This window comes from Neovison vison, chromosome 10 (genome assembly GCF_020171115.1).
Source record: "Neovison vison isolate M4711 chromosome 10, ASM_NN_V1, whole genome shotgun sequence".
Classification (NCBI taxonomy): Eukaryota; Metazoa; Chordata; class Mammalia; order Carnivora; family Mustelidae; genus Neogale; species Neogale vison.
The window spans coordinates 1,969,431-1,989,999 of NC_058100.1; the positions used below are offsets into that span (position 1 = coordinate 1,969,431).

The window sequence follows — 20,569 nt, forward strand, 5'->3', positions numbered from 1 at the left end:
ACGGACACTCGCCCCTTCCAACCGGAGGCGCCCGGTGCCGGGCCGGCCAGTCGGGAGGCCCGGGGGGCGGGGCGAACGAGCCCGTTAGATTTGGCGGTCGGGGTTCAACATGGCCGCAGCGCGCCGCGTCCACGCAGACGGCGGCTGCGAGGAAAAGGGGCCTGAAGGGTCGTGTCCAGCCGTGCCCCCCGGCGCCACCATCCCGAGGGTGAAGCTCCTCGACACCCTGGTGGAAACTTTCCTCCAGAAGCTGGTCGCTGCCGGGAGGTAAGGGGCAGGAAGCGAGAGGCCAGGGAGGGGGCGCGGCGGCGGCGGCCAGGTCACGTGGTCTCTCGCCCGGGTCGTGACTGGCCGGGCTCCGCCCGCGGTCACGTGGTCGCGCGCGCGCGCCGTTGGGGGCGGGGCCTCCAGGGCTGGCGTCCGGTGTGCGGGCCGGCCTGGCGTGCCCCCGCGGGTGGGCTGCGGCGGGGCTTTCCGCGCCTCAGCCCCGCACGGAGCGCCGGCCGTTCCTGCGCCCGCGGCTGCAGTGCGCACAGGGCCGGGCGCCGCGCGTCCCCGGGGGCAGACGTGCGGGGAACCGGCGCCGGGCGGGAGGGCAGCGCGGGGAGGGAGCCGCAGAGGACGTGACGCCGAGCGGAACCTGGAGGAGGGAGCGACGGGGAGAAGGCTACGGACCAGGCCTGTGCAAAGGCCCGGAGGTCGTCAGGCCCGCTGGGGAGGGGCCGCTGGTGGCCGGCGTGCAGGAGCGGTTCTCCGTAGGAAGGAACCTGATAAAGCGTCCGCAGTTGCTCGTGTGGACCCGTCGTAAGGCACCACCAAGACCTGCCCAGGCGAGGTCCCTCTTGTGTTTTAGGTATTTGCGTTTTCGTCCCCCCACCCCCGTTCGTGTCTTCCTCTCCCCTCTCCATACGCCTCGCTCTCTGTGGGCTCGGTGTCCTCCGGGTGTTGGTGTGGGAGTACTTGCCCGCAGTGTCGCCGGCTGTGCTGCCGGAGCTGGAGCTAGACCCGCGGTCGGGGCGGAGAAGGGAGTCCGGGGAGTAGAGCGGCGGGTCGGGGGCATCTGGGTTAGCCAGTGCAAGGAGGGGACACTGGTGTGTTTGCCTCCTTGTAAGACAGGTTCCGTGCCTGTTTGTAAGTGGACTGAGTGATAGTGGGACCGCGGAGGCCGTTTTCACTGAACAGCACTCGCTTTACGCTGTCCCCACGTGTCCCAGGTGCCTGTGGTGCAGGGCGCTCGGCCGCCTCATCCCCTGATCGGCATCCGGCGCTCACCCAGCCGGGGGCAGACCCCTGGCGGGCTCCGGGCCTGTCCTCCACAGCTCCTGCCTGGGCCACGGTCCTTGTCCTTGCTTTCGCACGAGCACTGACATTTCTGCGCGAAGGTAACGGAGAGGGGCCCGGGCTTCTGGGGTTCGCACCCGCCTCTGCCTTGTCAGATTGCTTCCCGGAGAAGCTGTTCCTGTCTCCTCCGGCCTCACCGGCACCAGCGTCCACCACCCAACCCCTGCCGCTCTGAAGGCGTGGACAGGGCTGTCCCACAGCAGTTCCGCGTGCCCCGCCGCGCGCAGCTTGGGACACACCTCACCGCACTTGTCAGTCACGTGGCTTTCCTCGTCTGCCCCGGCCGCCGCCTCCAGGTTTTCTTTTCAGACTCATTTTCTTAAGATTCTATTAATTTTCAGAGAGGGAGACAGAGAAGGAGGGAGCCCAGCAGGGAGAGCAGCAGCAGAGGGAGAAGCGGGGAGCCCGATGTGGGGCTCGATCCCAGGACCCCAGGATCATGTGGAGCTTAAGGTGGATGCTTAACCGCTGAGCGACCGGGCACCCGTTCTGCGGAGTTTTAACGTTCTTTCAAGAACTCACACATTCTTACTAGGTCACTGCCTCGTACTTGATAGTTTCTGTTACGGTCGCGAATGTTCTCTTGTTTTCTGTTAACAATTAGTTACTGACGACTTAGAGAAACTCTTGCTTTCTGTGAGATAGTGCTTTCCGGCAGTCTTGCTCGCGCTTCCGAAGCGTAACCTCCTCCGAGGGCGCGGCGCACCTGTGTTCAGCCTGATCCCATTTCCGCGAATGAGCGCGCCCCGTGACCAGCACCCGGATCCGGAACACCCCAGAAAGTGCCAGGCGCCCCCTCCCGTCTTCACCGGCAGCTGGAAGGGTAACCGCTTCCCTGCCTTTTGTTAACCAGACATTAGTCTTGCCTGGGTTCCCACCCCCCCAGCACTTTATTAAACGGAAGGAATCCTGTGGTTTGTGATCTTTTATGTTGGACTCGTTTCCTCGTTTCCTCGACGCTGCCCTTGCGAGATTCACCCACATCGTCATCAGGGATTCGCAGTAGTGAACAGTGATGTAATCATCTTTGCCTTCTTCTTTCTTCTCCACAGTGTTTAAGTTTTGGCTATGTATTGGGGCGCCTGGTTGGCGCGGTGGGTTAAGCCTCTGCTTTCGGCTCAGGTTGTGATCGCGGGGTCCTGGGATCGAGCCCCGCATCGGACTCTCTGCTCGGCGGGGAGCCTGCTTCCTCCTCTCTCTGTCTGCCTCTCTGTCTACCTGTGATCTCTGTCAAATAAATAAAATCTTTAAAATAAAAACAGTTTGGGCTATGTATTTTTGAAAAATTAGGAAAATGAAAGTCTCTGTGTGTTTCTAGTTTTCTGAGAGGTTTTTAAAAAGTCAGGGATGCCTGGAGGTCTCAGTTGTTAAGCGGCTGCCTTCAGCTCAAGTCATGATCCGAGGGTCCTGGGATCGAGCCCCGCATCGGGCTCCCTGCTCTGTGGGGAGCCTGCTTCCTCCCTCTGCCTGCCGTTCCCCTTGCTTGTGCTCTCCCTCTGGCAAATAAATAAATAAAATCTTAAAAATAAATCCTGTTAATTTTCATGTGACTACTGCTGGTTTCTACAAATTCTACCACTTTTCATATTTTCATAGTTGTTTAATTCTTGTTTTTCTCTAACAGTCTTGGTTTACTTCTCTCACGCGGAGTCTGCACCGCCGTCACAGGTGCAGGCGCCGCCGCGGCTCGCCTCCTGCTCTGGTCCAGCCTCCGGCTCGCTTCCCTTCCCCGCGCCGTCGCAGCCCCCGTCGGCATTCTGCTCCGGGGCTCTTGCACCGCTTCTTGCCTTTTCCTCTCACACAGACCATGTCCTGTGAGTCTGCGTTTGGGTTCATTCTTCTTTGCATTTTCCACGAATCATAAATCACGCCAAAGCCGGTTGCGCTGCCACAGCCGTTCTGGATCTGGAGTTCTGAATCCAAATGCAGATGGGACATCTGGTGTGGTCTTGTACGTTGTGGCGAGTTTTTCGCGACGCTCTGTCTCAGGTACCGTTGCCTTTCCGGGGTGAAGGACGTCAGGGACCATCTGTTTCCGCTGAAGTAGCTGGTTGGTCATGAACTTCCTGGTGCGGATAGTTACCGCGTCATTCTTGACGGCGCCAGGCTTCAAGCAGCCGGGGAGGAAGAAGTTTAATCCGTAAACCGGGAAATTTACCCTCGTGGCGCACAGCACATTCGCAGACTTGTACACCCATCGCCACTTTCTAGTTCCCGAACATTCTCATCACCCCAGGAAGAAACCTCGTGTTCGTTAGCAGTCACTCCCCGTTCCTCTCCCCGGCTCCCCGCGGTCCCCGTCTGCCCCTGTCTTGTGCACCTGCCTGGTCTGGACTCCTCGTCCACGCAGAGCGCACCGCGCCTGGCCTGACGCGGCCGGCCTCTCGCACTTCGCATGAGGAAGGATTTCGGGGTTCGTCCCTGTCGCCGTGTCAGGATTTCCGTCCTTTTATGCCCGGATTGCATTCTGTCGTGTGGCCCTCCCACCCCATTTCGTTGCTTCTGCCCCGACTGGCACGCGGCGGGGCTGTTCTCCGGGGACGGGCGTCAGGAACGGTGCTGGGAAGCGCGCCGCACAGGGCTCTGCTGGGGAGGCCCCTGCCCCGTGGCGCTGGCTCCTGTCGTCACTGCCGGTGTCACCGTCCGGGGAGGTGCCAGGCTGGCCTCCAGCGCAGCTGTGCTGCTCTGCGTTTCCGCCGGCTCGGTTTGCCCCCACCCTCGCCGCGCTCCTCGCCGGCGGTCTGTCTGCCCGTGGCCGGCGGCTGCGCGCCCAGTGGCGTCTCACGTGCCGCAGGTCCGCGCTTTCCTCCCGACTCCGGGGCTGAGCCCGTCCACGCGCTTCTTCACCGCTTCCGTGTCTTCTTCGGAGAGCTGCTGACTCAGATGTTTCGCCCATTATTTATTTATTTGTTTACTTATAGAAATGTTTTTCATTTAGGGGCACCTGGGTGGCTCAGTGGGTTAAAGCCTCTGCCTTCAGCTCGGGTCATGGTCTCAGGGTCCTGGGATCGAGCCCCGCATCGGGCTCTCTGCTCAGCGGGGAGCCTGCTTCCCTCTCTCTCTCTGTCTGCCTCTCTGCCTACTTGTGATCTCTGTCTGTCAAATAAATAAATAAAATCTTTAAAAAAATAATAAAATTCTATTTTGGGGGCACCTGGGTGGCTCAGTGGGTTCGAGCCCTGTGTCGGGTTCTCTGCTCAGGGGGAGCCTGCTTCCCCCTCTCCCTCTGCCCTTCCCCCTCCCTGTGCTTTTTCTCTCCCTCTCAAGTAAAATCTTTTTTTTTTTTTTTAAGATTTTATTTATTTATTCGACAGAGAGAGAGATCACAAGTAGGCAGAGAGAGAGGAGGAAGCAGGCCCCCTGCCGAGCAGAGAGCCTGATGCGGGACTCGATCCCAGGACCCTGAGATCAGGACCTGAGCCGAAGGCAGCAGCTTAACCCACTGAGCCACCCAGGCGCCTCAAGTAAAATCTTTTAAAAAAATAAAATTCCATTTTGAATAATCTCTACTCATGGGAAATGATCACATTATGATGTTAAATTTTATTTATTTATTTATTTATTTATTTATTTTTTAAAAGATTTTATTTATTTATTCGACAGAGAGAGATCACAAGTAGATGGAGAGGCAGGCAGAGAGAGAGAGGAGGAAGCAGGCTCCCTGCTGAGCAGAGAGCCCGATGCGGGACTCAATCCCAGGACCCTGAGATCATGACCTGAGCCAAAGGCAGCGGCTTAACCCACTGAGCCACCCAGGCGCCCCTATGATGTTAAATTTTAAAGCCATGTTATGGAGGGAAGCACGCAGACCCCACGAGTATGATCTTTCTCTGGTATTACAGGTGCAGGCGCAGGGGTGCCCGGCAGCTCAGTGGCTGGCGCCGCTGGTCTTGGGGTAGTAGGTTCAGGCCTGTCCGTTGAGTATAGACATTCCTTAAAAAAATGAAATCTTAAAAAAATAAAATTGCAGTTCACTAGTTGACACGTTACATTTTACAGTCTTTTACAAATGACCATTACAAGTTCCGTTTGGGTTTGTTTTTTTAAGCTGTTCCATTTTGGGGGGAAGTCTGAGACGATCTGTCTGACCTTGAAAAGCTCCTCCGCCCAGAGTCCGGTGCCTAACTGCCTGGTAGGGGCCACAGCAGCCTGAGGCGGTGCAGACAGAGGCGACCTGGGGCGGGGGTGGGTGTAGGACACAGCGGAGAGGAGGGACAGGGATGCCAGGACTCCCAGCTTGCAGTGGTTGGGTGCAGGGTGGTGCCGTCATCGGGAGCTGGGGAGGGAAACAGGTCTGGGGTCAGAAAGCTGTTTGGACGGGTTCGGGGTTCTCTGCGCCTTCGGTCCCCCCTCCTCGCACCTGCCCCAGCCCAGATCGGTATTCTGCCTGCACCCCACTGCCCAGTTGGTTCCCAGCCCGCGGAGCAGCACAGCGGAGCCCCTCCCGGTGGGAAGCCGTGCCTCTGCGCCCCCAGGCCTCTCCCCTTCTCCGCAGCAGCTACTGGAGACAGGGCTGTGCAGAGACCACATTCAGGCGACTCGACTGCAGTACTGCTGTTCTGAGCATGTTTGTCAGAACGTTGTTGTTACAGTGTCGTTCACGTCTTACAGTACCTGGCTCATAAATTAAGCTTGTGGTGCTGTGTCGGCACAGGAGAGGCAGCACTGCCCGGTTCGCCGCCGTCCAGTCTCTGGCAGAGTCTTGGCATGTGTGCACCGTGGGTAAGGGGGCCGCTGTACAGTTACTTTGAGAGATTTTTAAAAATCTTTTTGTTAATATTTGTCAAATTAGAAGAAGTCTTTTTCAGAAAAAGTACCGCAATTTCAGATTCTCACTATTAAGTTTCTGGTAGTTCCCGAAGTTTCCAAGCAGTAAAAGTTTAGGTTACAAGGGGCCCGTGTCCCCACTTGAGAGAGAGCCAGAGCTCGAGCAGGGAGAGGCGCAGAGGGGTGGGAAGAAGACGCGGGGGACCTGGAGATCACGACCCAGTGGGAAGGCGGACCCCTCACCACCCAGGCGCCCCTAATGAAGATGAGGTTTAAAAGCTAACTTTTTGCCACGGTCGTCGTCCTGCATCACAGACCCGTGCTGTCCTCAAGGAGCATTTCTTGTTTTGGCTGCCCCCCGCCCTCTCAGGCCCGCGGCTGCCCGCTGAGCCCCGCACTCAGAAGGGGCAGCGGGGAGGAGCCACCCACAGGCACCTGCTGGTGCGGGGGCGGTGTCAGACCCCCAGCCTCTGTCGCCGGCTCGGAGCGCCCCCTCCCTGGGCTGGGGCCGAGGCGCCCTCTGGTGGACGGTCGGTGGAGGGCGCTCAGCGGGGCCACAAGCTGGGGGTGGGGGTGGGGGTGGGGCGGTGCTTAGAGCTGCGGGCCGGCGGGATGGGGGCAGTGGCCCAGCCATCTGCAAAGCCCTGCACTGACCGACTGGGGGGCATGATTCTGGGCTTCCGTATGTTGAGGGTAATTTTTTTAAGTTAAATTTCGTGATACGGGGCGCTGGGGTGGCTCAGTCTGTCCAGGTCTGCCTCTGGCTCGGGTCATGATCTCGGGTCCTGGGATCGAGCCCCACATCGGGCTCTCTGCTCCGCGGGAGGCCTGCTTCCCCCTCCACCTGCCGTTCCCCTGCTCCTGCACGCTCTCTATCTCAAACAAAATCTTTAAAAAAATAAATAAACTCGTGTGGTAAAGTCAGAGTTTTTAGTGCAGTCAATGAGATGCTCCTTCTGTGAGTTCAGACCATGGGGGATCTCAGTTCCCGTGGTGCGCGGGCTGGAGAGCAGGGCGCTCTAGATCTCGGGGTGCTGAGTTCCAGCCCTCCATGCGGCACAGAGGTTATTTTAAAAACTAACTAAGGGACGCCTGGAGGGCTCAGTCATTAAGCGTCTGCCTTCAGCTCAGGTCATGGTCCTGGAGTCCTGGGATCGAGCCCCGCATGGGGCTCCCTGCTCCGCGGGAGGCCTGCTTCTCCCTCTCCCACTCCCCCTGCTTCTTTCTGTTCCCTCTGTCACTGTCTCTCTCTGTCAAATAAATAAATTAAATCTTTAAAAAAATATAACTTAAAAGAGTATAAGAGAACTAGATTAAAATCAGTTAATACAGTCATTTGTGTTTTAATAATTAGTACATTTCAAACAGTGACTTTGGTGATAAATACGCCCTCTTTTGGGGGGGCCACAGCTTTGCCTTTTCTCTGTCGTGCGGCCAGTGGGGTCTTCCTGCGGCTGGGCTGGCCTCGAGCCGGCGTCTGCCACCAGGACGCTGTTAGGGAGCTCTTGCCGTCTGCTGGGAAGCCAGCTCACTGTTGGGCACTTCCGCGGGCGCCGTGAGGCCTGCGGTCGAATCAGTGCTACTGACAGCGCTCGTCTGCGGGGACCTGTGCTAGGTGCGTCACACGCGTGACTCGCGGGAACTCTGAGCGCAGACTCGCCCGCGGGGCCGAGCAGAACCCGAGGCTCGGAAGGGTGCGGACGCTGTCACACGTCACTCAGGCGTCGCGCGGTAGAGGTAGGGTCTGAACCCAGGCAGACAGACAGGCCGTGAGCCGCAGAACCAGCGCACGTAGCCACACGCCGCTGATGGGGCCCTCGCGCGCCCTTGGAAGGCCAAGGCCAGGGCACCGTCCCAGCAGGGGGTGAAGGGGCCTTGCAGAGAGGCCCCCCAGGGCTGCTCTTGAGGGAGGACTCCTCTGCCAGATCAGTGCACACCCGCTGGCCCTGGGGGCAGGGTGGGGATGCTGGGCTGCAGCTGCCTCCAGCCCAGTTCCGGGCACCTGGAGCTGCAGGGAGGGGGCAGTGTAGGGGGCGTGACGGCCCCCCGAATGCTTTCCAAAATGCATCACTTGACCTGCTTTTCTCTGAAAGTATGTTTTTAGAAGTCACAAGGGCATTTAAACTGTTCCTGAACCTGTCCCTGCTCTCGAGAAAGGAACTCGTGGGGTGGGGAGGGGAGTCGGAGGAGGCAGACAAAGGCACGCGCTTTGGCTAGAGGGTGAGGATGCCCGGGGCACGCGGTGTCCATGGGCCTGACCGCGGCGCGCGCCGCTCTGCGAGGGGCATCCGCCGCGGGAGCGCCTGCCACGAGGAGAAGCTGTTCCTCCCCGGTTTCCCGTGTCTCTGCCAGCTGGGGGTGTCGGCTGCACGTCTCGGGGTCGTCCTTTCACGGAGTGAGAGCCACAGCGTCGTGCCATGAGCCTTAACACGAGCAGGCGTGGCAGTGACGTCGCAGTGTCCAAAAAACAAAGCCAGGAGCCCTGTCCCCCCGTTTCCCCACGCCGTCCTGCAGTCCGGCTGCCTGCCCTCCGCTCCCGTGCGGCCGGCGGTCACTGTTCGGGGATCTGCGCGTGTGGGCTTTGCCGTCACTGAGTCCTCGGAGCCCAGCGGCCCATGCAGTGACCTCCACAGCAGCACTGGTGGGCGATGGCCTGTCCCTGGTCCCCGGGCCCCACATCCTCGCCACCACCACCACCGGATGCCGGAGCGCAGGACAGGGACCCACTCAGACCCTCCGCCGGCCAGCGGGCCCGGAGGAAGAACAGGATCTCCGGTGTCCGAGCCAAGTCTTTCTGAAGCCACAATTACCCAGTTTTGTTCCAGCCCGCTTGGCCGGATGTCCTGCGTCGCCGCATTCCTCGTGTAGCCACAGACTGCGTGGCAAGTGGGGCTGGCAGGACACAGGACGCCTGGGGCCCCGCCGAGGCTGAAGGGTGCCAACCTCTGTCCCTGCTCCTGCTCACGGGGCCAAGGTTTAGCCCCCACAGGTGCTGGTGTCCAGCGGGCGCTGTCACGACAGGGAGAGACCATCCCTCACGTGGAGTCGCCGGCAGAGGCTTGCAGGCGGACTTCTGGAAGTAAAGGCCTGGCCTCCTGCGTGCGCCAGTCTCCAAGGTGTCAGTGCTCAAGCCGCAGCCCCAGGACCGCAGCGGCGCCCCGAGGCCGAGCGTTTCCAGAGAGAGGATGGCAGCCGCCCCGGGGCACCAGGAAGGTGCTGGGCCGGGAGGCGGCGGTAGCCGTGCTTCTAACATCACCTGCGGGCAGACGACAGGACTTCGTGTCTGGGGCGGTTGAACAGCAGCTTCACAGGTTTCCTGCGGACTAGCAGGTGTCCCTCGCAGGACCCCGTGCACGCACAGGTGCCACCCGCTCCGCTGGTCGGGGAGGCCGGGAGCCATGAGAAAGGGGGACCAGCAGTGAACCCCGAGCGGTGGGGGGCTAGGCGCGGGCTTCCAGGGACACAACACCATGTGTGTCCCGAGGCCCCCCAGTCTGGCCACACAGCTGGGGAGCGTCCGATCCCCCGCCGAGCACAGTGTGGGCTGTTGTGTGCTTAGGGACTCCGGGCTCAGACGCTCCTGCAGGTCACTGAGCTCCCCCACCCCAGCTTAAAGACCATCCCGAGAGCCTTTGCCTTCAAAGTGCCCCCACGAGCAGCCGTCCCCATGTGCACGTGTGCTCCCGCGGACGCCCCAGGAAGGCCGTGCGGCTCCCTCCCCCAAGATCACCCAGTACCTGGTTGGCGGCCAGCACCCTGGCAGACAGTGGGCAGGCTGGAGGGAGAAGGGAGAGAGACAGACGAGAAAGCACGGAGTGGGGAGGGAAAAGGCAAGAGACTCCGTTGCCTTATTTGAATGTCTTTGTCCAAGAGAGCAAGCCACGGGGAGTGTCCCGGGCACCCTCTGATCCTTCCAGCTGTGAGGGTGGATCCGGGGACCAGCTTCCAACAGCCGGGACAGAGACCTCCTTTTACAGGGCGCAAACAGGGCGCCCAGGGGCTCCGTCGGTTAAGCGTCTGTCTTCGGTTCAGATCATGATCTCGCCCTGGGATCGAGCCCCGCATCGGGCTCCCTGCTTGGCGCGCGTCTCCGGCTCCCTCTGCCTGCCGCTCCCCCAAGCCTGGGCTCATGCTCTTTCTCTCTTCCTCTCCCTCAAATAAATAAAATCTTTAAAAAAATTTTTTAAAAAAAGGCATGACGGTAAGAGGAATCCATTACCCCACTAACTAGCAGCCCCAAGGTGGGGTGGCTCTGGTTTGGTGTTTCCAGCGCATGATGATGTCCTCGGACACCCCCGTTCCCCTCTTCCGTTCAGCCTCCTCAGGGCATGAGCTCTGCCCTCAGGCCAAGGTCCCCACGGAGGCCTGAAGCTGGAGCCAATGCCGCCCGCACGGGTCATCCCCGCCCACAGAAGGGGCATTGCTTCCTTCCTGTGTGGCTCCTTTACAGAGGAAGGAAACCTCTGCCAGAGGCCACCTGTCCTGTCCTGTCCTGCTGGAGTGACCAGAGCTGCTCAAGGACCGCAGCCCACCCCCCCAGCAGGACCCCCCCCGCCCCGGGAGCGGGTTGGACCCTGTGGGGGCAGCTGGCACGGAGTCTTAGCTCCCGGTGATTTGAGGCACTGTGGCTGGACGGGGGAGACCCCAGAGCTTCGTTGGGCTCTGTGGGGCGGTGGGGGCCCTGGGGATCCGGTGCGGCGGAGGGGGCTGCGGGTGGGAACCTCAGCCTTCCCCCGGGCCGTGGACTCGACGGGCCGGCCCCTGCGGCAGGGAGGCAGAGGTGGCCAGGCCAGGCGCGGGCTGGCCGTGCGCTTCACCCTCTGCCGGCGGTTTGTCCTCCCCGCCAGCTACCGGAGATTCAGCGACTGTTACAAGCGTCTCTGCCAGCTGCAGCCTGACGTGACCCAGCGGATCCACGACAAGTTTGTCGCCCAGCTGCAGGCGTCCGTCCGGGTGAGTGGCAAGGAGCCCAGCAGGGGGTGCTGGCCCTCGGGGTCCCCAGGGCTCAGCGCTGCCCTCTGTGGCTGCGGGCTGCCGTGGCCGCTGTCCGTTCTCCGGTGTGGCCTTGCTCTCGTGGCCGGGGCTGGGGCGTGTGCCTGCTGCCCCGGGGGCTCCTGTCCTCCCCGCGTCCCCAGTGCCCAGGGCGCAGAGGCGACACGTAACCGTGGGCAACCGTGGACCGGCCTGCTGCGGGGAATGCGAAAGGCCAGGGCTGTGTTCGCGTGTTGAAGTAACCGTGGTCTCTCCAGAGGGCTCCACGTCCGTGTGCGTCCGCGGCACCGCGCTGGGCCCGGGCGGGGGCACCCCGAGGGGCTGGGCGGGCTCTGCTGTCCGTTGGGTACTTTCTGTCCTTAATTATTAAAGCCACACGGAGAGAAGTTGGAATGTGGGTATGAAGACAGAAGTTAGCCAAAATCTTACCAGTCCTGCACGTGTGGTCCCGGTGGGCTTGTCGGGCGTCTGAGTGCTGTGGCCCCTTCAGGAGGAGATCTCGGAGATCAAAGCGGAGGGGAACCTGGAGGCGGTCTTGGACGCCTTGGACAGGATCGTGGAAGAAGGCAAAGACCGCACGGAGCCGGCCTGGTGAGAAGCGTGGCCCCCGGGGCAGGCGAGCCCTGGAGCCGCCGCATGCTGTCAGGGGCTCGCGGCCCACGGGGGACCGTCCTTGCCGGGGGCTCATCTCGGGACCCACCTGGCGGATTTGCAGTCCCTGTCCGGCTGGGTTTTAGTCACTTATCCATTTCACAGTATTTAGGGGACCCCTACTGTGTGCCCCCAAAGCTGACCTTCCCGTGGCTCGGGGCACCCCACACAGGATGGGGGGATCCCAAGCTCCTGCCCTCCCCAACACCCCCTGCCTGAATTTAGGCCAGAGCCAGGAAACACCTTTCTCACGCCTTCCAATTTTTTATGCTTTATGACCTTAACACACAGGAGAATTGGGTTTTAGAGCTAAAAATGAACTTTTTTTTAAAGATTTTATTTATTTGACAGAGAGAGATCACAAGTAGGCAGAGAGGCAGGCAGAGAGAGAGGGAAGCAGGCTCCCTGCTGAGCAGAAAGCCCGATGCGGGGCTCGATCCCAGGACCCTGAGATCATGACCTGAGCCGAAGGCAGAGGCTTAACCCACTGAGCCCCCCAGGCACCCAGAAAAACGAATTTTTTAAAGAACCTCTGGTGGCTTCACCCTCCTGCCCCTCCGAACCAGCCCGTCCTCACTCGGGCCTTCGGGACTCGCGCTTTCACCTCCAGACCCGCCTACCGTAGCTTCCCAGGAGGCCGGCACCGGCTGGGCCTCTCGGGGTGGCCCTAATCGCCGAGGAGTGGGGACACAGGGTCCCACGGGCAGAGGCCGTGGCTGGAAGGTGGCCTCCTGCCCTGGAGCGTTAGACATGGGGGGGCGCCTGCGGCTGGCGGGTGGGGAGAACCGGGAGAGGGGTCCCCGGGCGCCTGAGCTGAGAGCCGGCCGGTGAGCCCGGCAGTGGGGGGCCCGGCCCGGCCCGCTTGAGGCTCACCCACACCCGTGCTCCCCCCACCCCTGCCACCCAGGCGCCCCAGCGGGATCCCTGAGGCAGACGTGCGCAGCGTGGCTCTGCCCTACTTCCTGCAGCAGCGGGACGCGCTGCAGCGCCGGGTGCGCAGGCAGGAGGCGGAGAACCGGCGGCTGGCGGAGGCTGTGCTGGCTGGGCGGCGGCAGCTGCAGCAGCTGGAGCAGCAGGCCCGGGCCCGGCAGCAGGCCTGGCAGGTGGGTGTCCCTGGTCGTGTCCCCCGCCATGGGGCCTGATGGCAGGTGGCAAGCCCGAGGGACAGGCTCCTCCTGTTAGGCTCAGTGGCCTGTGGCTGTGGGGTTCTCCACGAGACCCCCAGGAGCTTTTGGGGGCGCCCGGGGGCGCAGTCTGTCAAGCCTCCGACCCCGGTTCAGCTCAGCTCAGGCCATGCCCTCGGGCTCGTTGGTCGGATCCCCCCCCCCCCGTCCCCCCCGCAGCTCTGCAGTCAGCAGGGAGTCTGCTTGGGATTCCCTCTCCCCCTCCCTCCCTCCCCCTCGAAGCGGCTCCAGTCCAGGGCTGTGGGCACCACTGCTGGGCTCGCTCCGTCACCCAGACGCGCAGCCCGTCTTTACTCGTAACCACTTGCGGGTTCCCGGGGCAGGCCTTCCTGTTCCATTCCTCGCCACGGTGGGTCCCCACATCCCAGGCTCCCGGGTCCCCGAGCCTCGGAGGCTGCAGCAGAAGCGGGCCAGTGGCTTGCTCGCTTCCCTCCGGCCCTCACCCCCTCCCTGGCTCTGGGGCCCCGGGCAGCAGGTACCCACAGGGTCCTGACCTGGGCCTTCTTGGGGGCACCCTGCTGAGTTGTCAGGCAGTGTGCTCCCCGCTGCTGCCACTCTGTCCCCACGAGGCCATGGCTCACTCTCCCGTCTGGAGCCCGACTTCCAAGCCAGCCAGCCCCGACGTTCAGAGCTGCTGTGTTCAGAGTGGGGTGCACAGCCCCTGCTCAGAGCCACAGCAGCCCCAACGCACCAGAGAGCCCCACTGCGTGGGTGGTGGGTGCCCTGGTGAGCTGGTGCGTGGCTCCGTGTGGCACCTGCAGGGCTGTCCGTGGCCCAGCTGCGACCCTGCTAGTGTCAGGGGACACGCGGGGCCCTTATTCATGCTGGGCACTGCTCTGGGGAGGCCCACCCTCGGTGGCCACGACTGCCAGCCTGCCTCAAACACTAGCTGAGTAGGGGACACCTTCCACAGAGGCCTTTGCCTGCCCCTCCCTTGCTAGGCCTGTGACCTGAGCCGAGGCCCCTTCCATGTCGCTGGGGGAAAGAGGCCTGGGGTCAGGCCGAGTGGAGGGGAAGGTTTACGGTTTCTCCTGGGCTGTGTCTCCCCTCCTGCTGCTGCCAGGCCCTGCACAGAGAACAGAAGGAGTTGCTGGGCGTGCTGGGGGAGCCCGAGTGAGGAGGCGGCCGCCGGACCAGGAACAGAGGGCAGTCGAGGTCAAGGGCCAGGGCCGGCTGCCCCTGAGAACCAGTGAAGTGGTGGCCAGTCCCTGAGTGCGGATGGAATTAGCCGGAGGATGACGCCTGACCAGCCCTTCTGCGTTGGGGGCTCCCTTGGGGTCACACACAGACACACACAAAACACACACGGACACACACACACACCCCCCTTCAGACCCTTCCCTGTTCTCTTCGGACGCAAGGGCTGTCGGCCAGCACCCACACCGGGAATCAGGCCCCAGGCTCTCTGTCCTGCAGGTTGGAGCCAGCCGCCTGCCCCGCCCGTTCCTGAGCGCCCCCGGACCTGGCCCGGGGCATCTGTGTTCGGGCGCCCTGATTGCCCCCTTGCCGGCCAGCCCCAGGGCCCTTGCCATGTTTTCCCCACATCCGTAAATAAACCTCCTCCGCTTCCTACACTGTAATCTGCGAGGACGCTTCCTCCCCGGGCCTCTCCCAGTTTCTCCAGGGCCGAGGCCCCCCGCGACGCCCCCCGAGCTGCTCTGAGAGCCTCCAGGCCAGGGCGGGCTGGTGGGGGCGCCGCTGACCACCGCATGTCCCGTGCAGGGAGGCAGCAAAGCCCCTCGACCGGGAGACCGGGACCCCAGGTCTGGCCCTTGTCTGCCCCCCGGGTTCACTGTGAGGGGGGGCCCCAGGCAGGCCTCCCTCAGTCTTGCACATGGTGAGCGCCCGTGCACGCGCCAACGGGCAGGTCTTCTGACCGGCGGGTGAAGTGGATGTGTACACGTGGGGCACAGAAAAAGCCCCCTGGGATGCTTGGCTGGGGGCACTGGAGACACGGGCAGATATCGAGGGACCCTTGCTGGCTGCCCCGAGCCCAGCAGCGCCGCGGCATTCACTCGGGAGACCCCGTCCCGCCCGGCTGCGGGCCGCAGGGTGGGCAGCGAGGCGGCGTGAGGCACCCTTTCCCCGTCCTCTCCAGGCTGGACTGGGGGGACGTGGCCCTCAGGGGTGCTGGGGTGGGGTCTTGCAGGCTGGACGTCTGTCTCGGAAGACCGGTCCCCGCTGTGAACCCCGAGGAGAGGCCCAGGGAGCCTCCGTCTCCTCACGGGCCCTGTCTGTGCCCCTGTGAGGGGCTCCGGGCGAGGGTCCCCAGCACCCCTACACCAGGCCTGCCACTGACGTCCCTGCGGGGATGGGCGCCTCCGCCCCGCCTTGGGGTGAACGAGGGCATCGCTGCCTTGGGCTCCCCCTCCCTGGGGTTTGGCTCCTGCCCTCGGCCGGCGGTGCAAATCACAGGCTTCCAGAGGCCGTCCGGCTCTCCCGGAGCCTATTTTAGACCCGGAGCCCCCCTCTCTCCCCCGGCTCCCCCGTCCCGGCCTGGCTCACTGGTGCTCAAACTTAGGCTGGAGCAGGGGGACTTGGGGTGCGCCCCCTGGGGAGGGGCCGGGCCTGCCCAGGCAGCTCCAGTTCCAACCACAACATCCTTTGGGGTTTGGCCTTTAGAGCTGGGGCAGATGACTCCCACACGGCCCTGGCACAGTCCCCCGGGACCCGCCCACAACATGGGGGGCGCCCCCCTCGCCTGCGGGGCTCAACTAGGAGTATAAGTGGCGCGGGTGCTGGCCGCGGCGAGAGACAGACCAACTGAGGCCCAGCAGCCCCGCAGCCGCTCACGGACGCAGACAGGACAGACCCGCCATGAGGCCCGTGACGGCCCTCACCCTGCTGGCCCTGGCTGCGCTCTGCCTGGCGGGCCCGGCCGGTGAGTGGCCCGCCTGGCCCCGGCCTCCCCTCCCCTACCTGCGGCTCGCCCAGCCGCCCCGCTCCTATGGGCTCTGTCCTGGGGGTGGGGGCTGGGGCAAGCAGGGCTGAACCAGACCCTCTCCCCTGCAGATGCGAAGCCCAGCGGTGCAGAGTCCCGCAGAGGAGCAGGTATGAGGCAGGGCCCGTGGGGGGTGTGCGTGTCACCCCGCAGGCCTCGAGCCCCCTGACGCCCGCCTCTGTGCCCCACAGCCTTCGTGGCCAAGCGGGAGGGCAGCGAGGTGGTGAGGAGGCTCCGGCGCTACCTGGACCCCGGGCTGGGGTGAGTGTTGTCTGGGGCCCTGTGGCTCCAGACCGGGCCTGGGGACGCGTGGGGAGCCCCGGGGTCGTGGGCGCTGCGCCTGGAGGCTGATGCCCCTCTCTCGGCGCGCCAGAGCCCCAGCCCCCTACCCGGACCCCCTGGAGCCCAAGAGGGAAGTCTGCGAGCTCAACCCCGACTGCGACGAGCTGGCTGACCACATCGGCTTCCAGGACGCTTACCGGCGCTTCTACGGCACGGCCTAGGCACGGCCTAGAGCGGGCGCCCCGACGGCCCTGGCCAGCTGAGCCCTCCCCGCCTGCCCCCCGCACCCTGCCTCTCCCCCTGCCTCCCGTCCCGCAAGGGTGGGGTCCCCATCATCCCGCTGCTCCAGAATAAACTCCGGAAGAGGAACTGGGGCCGTGATTCTTTGTCCATCTGTGGGGTTTTGGGGGCCGGTGTGGAGGGGGTGGGGAGGCGGGCCTCTTCAGTCTCAGTGCTCCCCCAGATCTGCCGTTGACTGGTTTATTTGGAAGCATCGAAGGGAGCTTTCTAAAGGTCTAATTATTAGGGTCCCCCTCTAGCCCAGCACCCCTCCCCCCACCCAGGACTCCCACACAGACCCGAAGGCCCGGACAGCTGGAGCGCGTGGCTGTGCCGGGGACAGCCTCTTCCCCCAGGGCAGAGGGCCCCTGGTGGGGGTGGCAGGGCGGCCATGGGTCTGCAGGCCGAGCGCGCGGGGTCGGGGGTCTAGGTTAGTCCTGTTAGTGCTTCCCCGGGCTTGGCAGAGACTCGCAGCCAGAAACGGGACCAGGCGTCAGGGCCTCAGCACCTTCCCGTCCCAGCCTTCAGCTGTGGCCTGGCGCTCGCGCGGCCCCTCTCCGACCCTCCGCACTTCCCCGGCCCCGCTGAGCACACCCTCGCTGCCCCTCTTGCTTGCTGCCGGCAGCGCCCTGGCCCTTTCCTCTCCTCTGCCCTCTCTCCGCAGCCACTCTAGGCTCCAGGCTTCCACGTGCCCCACCCATCAGGCCCGAGTCTGGGCTCCTCCCCGGCACCAAGGCCTGGCCTCCGCCTTCCCCCAGGGCAGGCTCAGAGATGGAGCCTCACTGCTGTCTGGCCTTCATACCCCCCTCCAGAGGGCCGCCCTGCACCAGGGGGCAGGTGCTGGGGGCCCGAAACAGGGAGCTTGTGAAGGCAGCAATGATGAGCAGGTTCCCGGCCACCGCCAGGCCCAGCGCGGCCACCGTGCCCGCCAGGCCCACGGGGGGCTCCTGCGTGGCCAGCCAGGCTCGGCGAGATCCCATGTCAGCCAGCACGGCCTCCAGCTGGAAGTGCGTGCCCAGCACGGCACAGATGTGGAAGAGCTGGTGGCTGTGGCCTGTGGAGGGCGGGCAGCTCAGGGCACATACTCCCTTCCCAGGGCCACCCTGACTACCTCCTGCTCTGGGCGGGCTGCTCCCCTAAACGGGGACTAAGAAAACCTAGAAGGCCCCCGGTACCCGTGCTGCTGGTTCCACTGTTATGTGGGCAGGGGGTGCGCCTGGACCCTGGGTGCTCTCCCTGGCTGCGGTACCCCGTTCCTCGGTTCGCGCTGTGCTCTGGGATGCTGTCTCCCCTCACCCCTTCCTGCATGGGCACCACTCTTGAGCTCTCACCAATGTAGTCGAAGCGTCCCGGGGCCAGCCGCTCGGGCAGGTGGGAGGCGAAGAGGAAGCCAGTGAGCAGGGCGCACAGCAGGTGGTAGCCGTGGCTGGCGCTCAGGGCGTCCTGCCCGCAGCCGGGGCCCCTGTCCCAGCACAGTCCAAGCTGGCAGAAGACAAGCGGAGCTGCCGGGAGGGCCTTCGGGAGTGAGGGTCTGGGGAGCAGGGAGGGCAGGAGCCCTGGGCTCCCTTACCCGGTAGAAGAGAGGGAGGTTGTCGAACAGGAAGGGGTAGGCGAAGGCGGCCGTGCGGAGGACCTTACTGAGCCCAGGGCTCTCCAGCTCCGGGAACCTGAGGGAGGGAAAGGCTAGTTACCACCCTTGCTCGCGGGTGGTCACTGAAGGTCAGGGGTCCTTTGGCCAAGATGGACTGTCACTAGCTTAGTGGCCATGAAAGCCCTTAGGGCCTGGGAGCCTCTGTAAGTGACCACACCCGTGACGCCGTAGACACCCGCCTACCCGCCACTCTAGGGTGGCCGTGAGAATCCAAGGAGACGGGGCAGGTTTGGTGCTGGGGGAGCGACACCCGGGGAGTCCTCATTATGCCGGGCCATTGTTACTCATGTCGATCAAGAGCCCGAGGCGCAGGTACGCCGTCGCTGGCCTCCTGTGTGTCTCGGGCCTCCAGCTGTGTCCTGTCCCTCCGCCTTCCCCCTCCGCACTGGCGGGAAACCCACCGGGAGTAGCAGGAGAGGCCGGTGCACAGGAAGGAATTGAGCGCGGCAGCAGGCACGAAGAGCCGGTGCAGGCGGCTGTGCAGCCAGGAGGCCGGCATGGAGTAGGCGGCGTAGGGGAAAGCACAGCCTGGGGAGCAAGGGGGCGGGGCTGGAGCTGACGTCTCAAGGGCGCGCCCGCCCGGCCCCGCCCCCAGAGCGCCGAGGGTCCGCCCCCGGAGCGCTCCGGCCCCGCCCCCACAGCCGGCCGGCCCCGCCCCCACAGCCGGCCGGCCCCGCCCCGGCCCCGCCGGGCTCACCCAGGCTGTAGAGGCTGAGCGCGCCGTAGTCCAGGAAGTAGCAGATGTGGCGCGCGCGGGGCGACATGGAGCTGAAGGTGTGCGCGCAGCACGACGCGAAGGGGTAGAGGCAGGCGGGCAGCAGGAAGACGAGCAGCGGCCGGTGGTACGGCTCCGCCCGGAAGCCCGGAGCCCCTGCCAGCGCCAGCAGGCGCCACACGAAGTACCTGCGGCCGGCAGGTGCTCAGGCCCGCCGCCCGCGGCCCCGCGGCCCCTGCCCACCCCGGGGACCCCGTCGGGGCGCCGCTCACCAGGTGGGCAGGAAGTGAGTCCAGATGTTGGCCGTCTCGTTGGTCATCTGGAAGGAGCTGAGGACGCAGTCCCGGGCCGAGCTGCTGGGGCGGCGATAGCCAGACAAGATGCCGTCCTCCCAGAACACCTGTGCGGGGCCGGGTGGGGCACAAGGTCGGGGGGCGCCACTGGGCCCGCCCCGTTCTCTCCGCGACAGACCTCCGCAAGCGGCTTCGAAGAGAGTGGGCTGGAGGTCACTCCCGCCCCAAAGCCAAGCCAACTCAGAGCCGCGCCTTACCGCGTCCCAAATACCCAGAGAGCGGAGGAGAAAGCGAGGAGGCAGTGGAAAGGGGACCAGAGGGGAGGGGTGAGGTGGGGCGGGGTGGGGGGGAGAAGGGACTCTGGGTGGACGAGCATCCTGGGCTCTGGGGAGGGGTCGCCAGCAGGTTCCTTAGACAGCAGAGGGATGCCTGCAGGAAGGAGACCCCCACACCCACGCCCAGCCGGTCAGAGGGGGAAGCCTGGGGACGGGGAGCTGGTGGGTCAAGCCCCTCACCCGAGGGACCTGGTGGACTCGGAGGAGCTGGGGCAGCTTGAGACTGAGCATGGTGGCCGGGCACCTCCACGCCGTGACCTAGAGACAAAGCGCGGGGTGAGGGCATCAGGTGTCTGCCCCCATCCTGGGCCCCTTCTCACCCCAGGCAGGCCGGGCCTGGCCACCGGGAGCCGGAGTGCGCTGTGCCCGCAGGTGCGCGCGGGAGCTGGCGTCCACCGTCATACCACGTGCCCCCCGTCCCCGCCTGGGGCGTTCGGTTCGCGAGTGAGAGGCGCTGCTCAGTTTCAGCCCGGGACAGACAGTGCAGGGCGCTCCCCAGCGCGAAGGCAGCCCGGGGTTAGTAGTCCCAAACCCCGGACCCGGGTCCCCAGCCCCCAGTTTCTGTCGCTGCGGAAGCCTGAGTCAGGGAGGTCAGTGCCGAGAGCATCCGCGCACCCCCCGCCCCGCCCCAGAACGCCCCCTGGCCCGCGGAGCCGGGCCGAGCACAGAAACTGACTGCGCTCGCCCAGAGCTCGGGGAGAGGCCGGATGGCCGCGGGAGTCGCAACGAATCAGGGCGAGCCTGGCTCTTCTCTGAAGACTACACATGTGCCCCGGGGGTCCCCGACCCTCCTGAGCCCCGTACCCCTCAGCTCCAGACCTGTGCTCTGCCTCCGGGTGGCTGCGGCTCCGCGGCCCCTCCTGCCTCGCCCAGGCACATTCCTTGGCACCACTGGAGGGGCTGGGCCAGCCGGCGGGTGGAGCTGCCCCGGGGGAGGGAGAGGAGGACCCTCCCCCTCCCCCAGCCAAAACAGCGCGGCTACAATACAGCCCCGCCCCGCCCCTCTTCCTGCCTCCCCCGGCGGCGGTCTGGGTGTGTGCCTGTGCGCGGCTCACTCCGGGCCTCACCGCTAGCCGGTCCCGGGCCTCCGCTCCCGCCGGGCTCTGCCTCTGACCTGGGTGCTGGGGACCCTGCTGGG

At 64.3% G+C, this 20,569-nt stretch overlaps 3 protein-coding genes across 3 annotated transcripts; 2 read left to right on the forward strand and 1 right to left on the reverse strand.

Moving 5' to 3' along the window:
• The first annotated feature begins 96 nt into the window (after positions 1-96).
• Positions 97-14,515, forward strand: LOC122918292 (polyamine-modulated factor 1-like). The gene is made up of 5 exons (XM_044266567.1): positions 97-267; positions 10,956-11,061; positions 11,591-11,691; positions 12,659-12,854; positions 13,999-14,515. The coding sequence occupies exons 1-5, from the start codon at positions 110-112 to the stop codon at positions 14,050-14,052; spliced, it is 615 nt and encodes a 204-aa protein (XP_044122502.1). The 5' UTR covers positions 97-109; the 3' UTR covers positions 14,053-14,515.
• A 534-nt stretch (positions 14,516-15,049) lies between these two features.
• On the forward strand, positions 15,050-16,513 carry LOC122918293 (bone gamma-carboxyglutamate protein). The gene is made up of 4 exons (XM_044266569.1): positions 15,050-15,816; positions 15,948-15,986; positions 16,068-16,137; positions 16,250-16,513. The coding sequence occupies exons 1-4, from the start codon at positions 15,753-15,755 to the stop codon at positions 16,377-16,379; spliced, it is 303 nt and encodes a 100-aa protein (XP_044122504.1). The 5' UTR covers positions 15,050-15,752; the 3' UTR covers positions 16,380-16,513.
• A 111-nt stretch (positions 16,514-16,624) lies between these two features.
• PAQR6 (progestin and adipoQ receptor family member 6) lies at positions 16,625-20,326 on the reverse strand. Its single transcript, XM_044266566.1, has 8 exons — positions 20,251-20,326; positions 19,612-19,689; positions 19,076-19,203; positions 18,786-18,991; positions 18,490-18,616; positions 18,008-18,104; positions 17,769-17,919; positions 16,625-17,491 (listed from the first exon to the last, which is right to left on the reverse strand). The coding sequence occupies exons 1-8, from the start codon at positions 20,308-20,310 to the stop codon at positions 17,217-17,219; spliced, it is 1,122 nt and encodes a 373-aa protein (XP_044122501.1). The 5' UTR covers positions 20,311-20,326; the 3' UTR covers positions 16,625-17,216.
• Between the last annotated feature and the right edge of the window lie 243 nt (positions 20,327-20,569).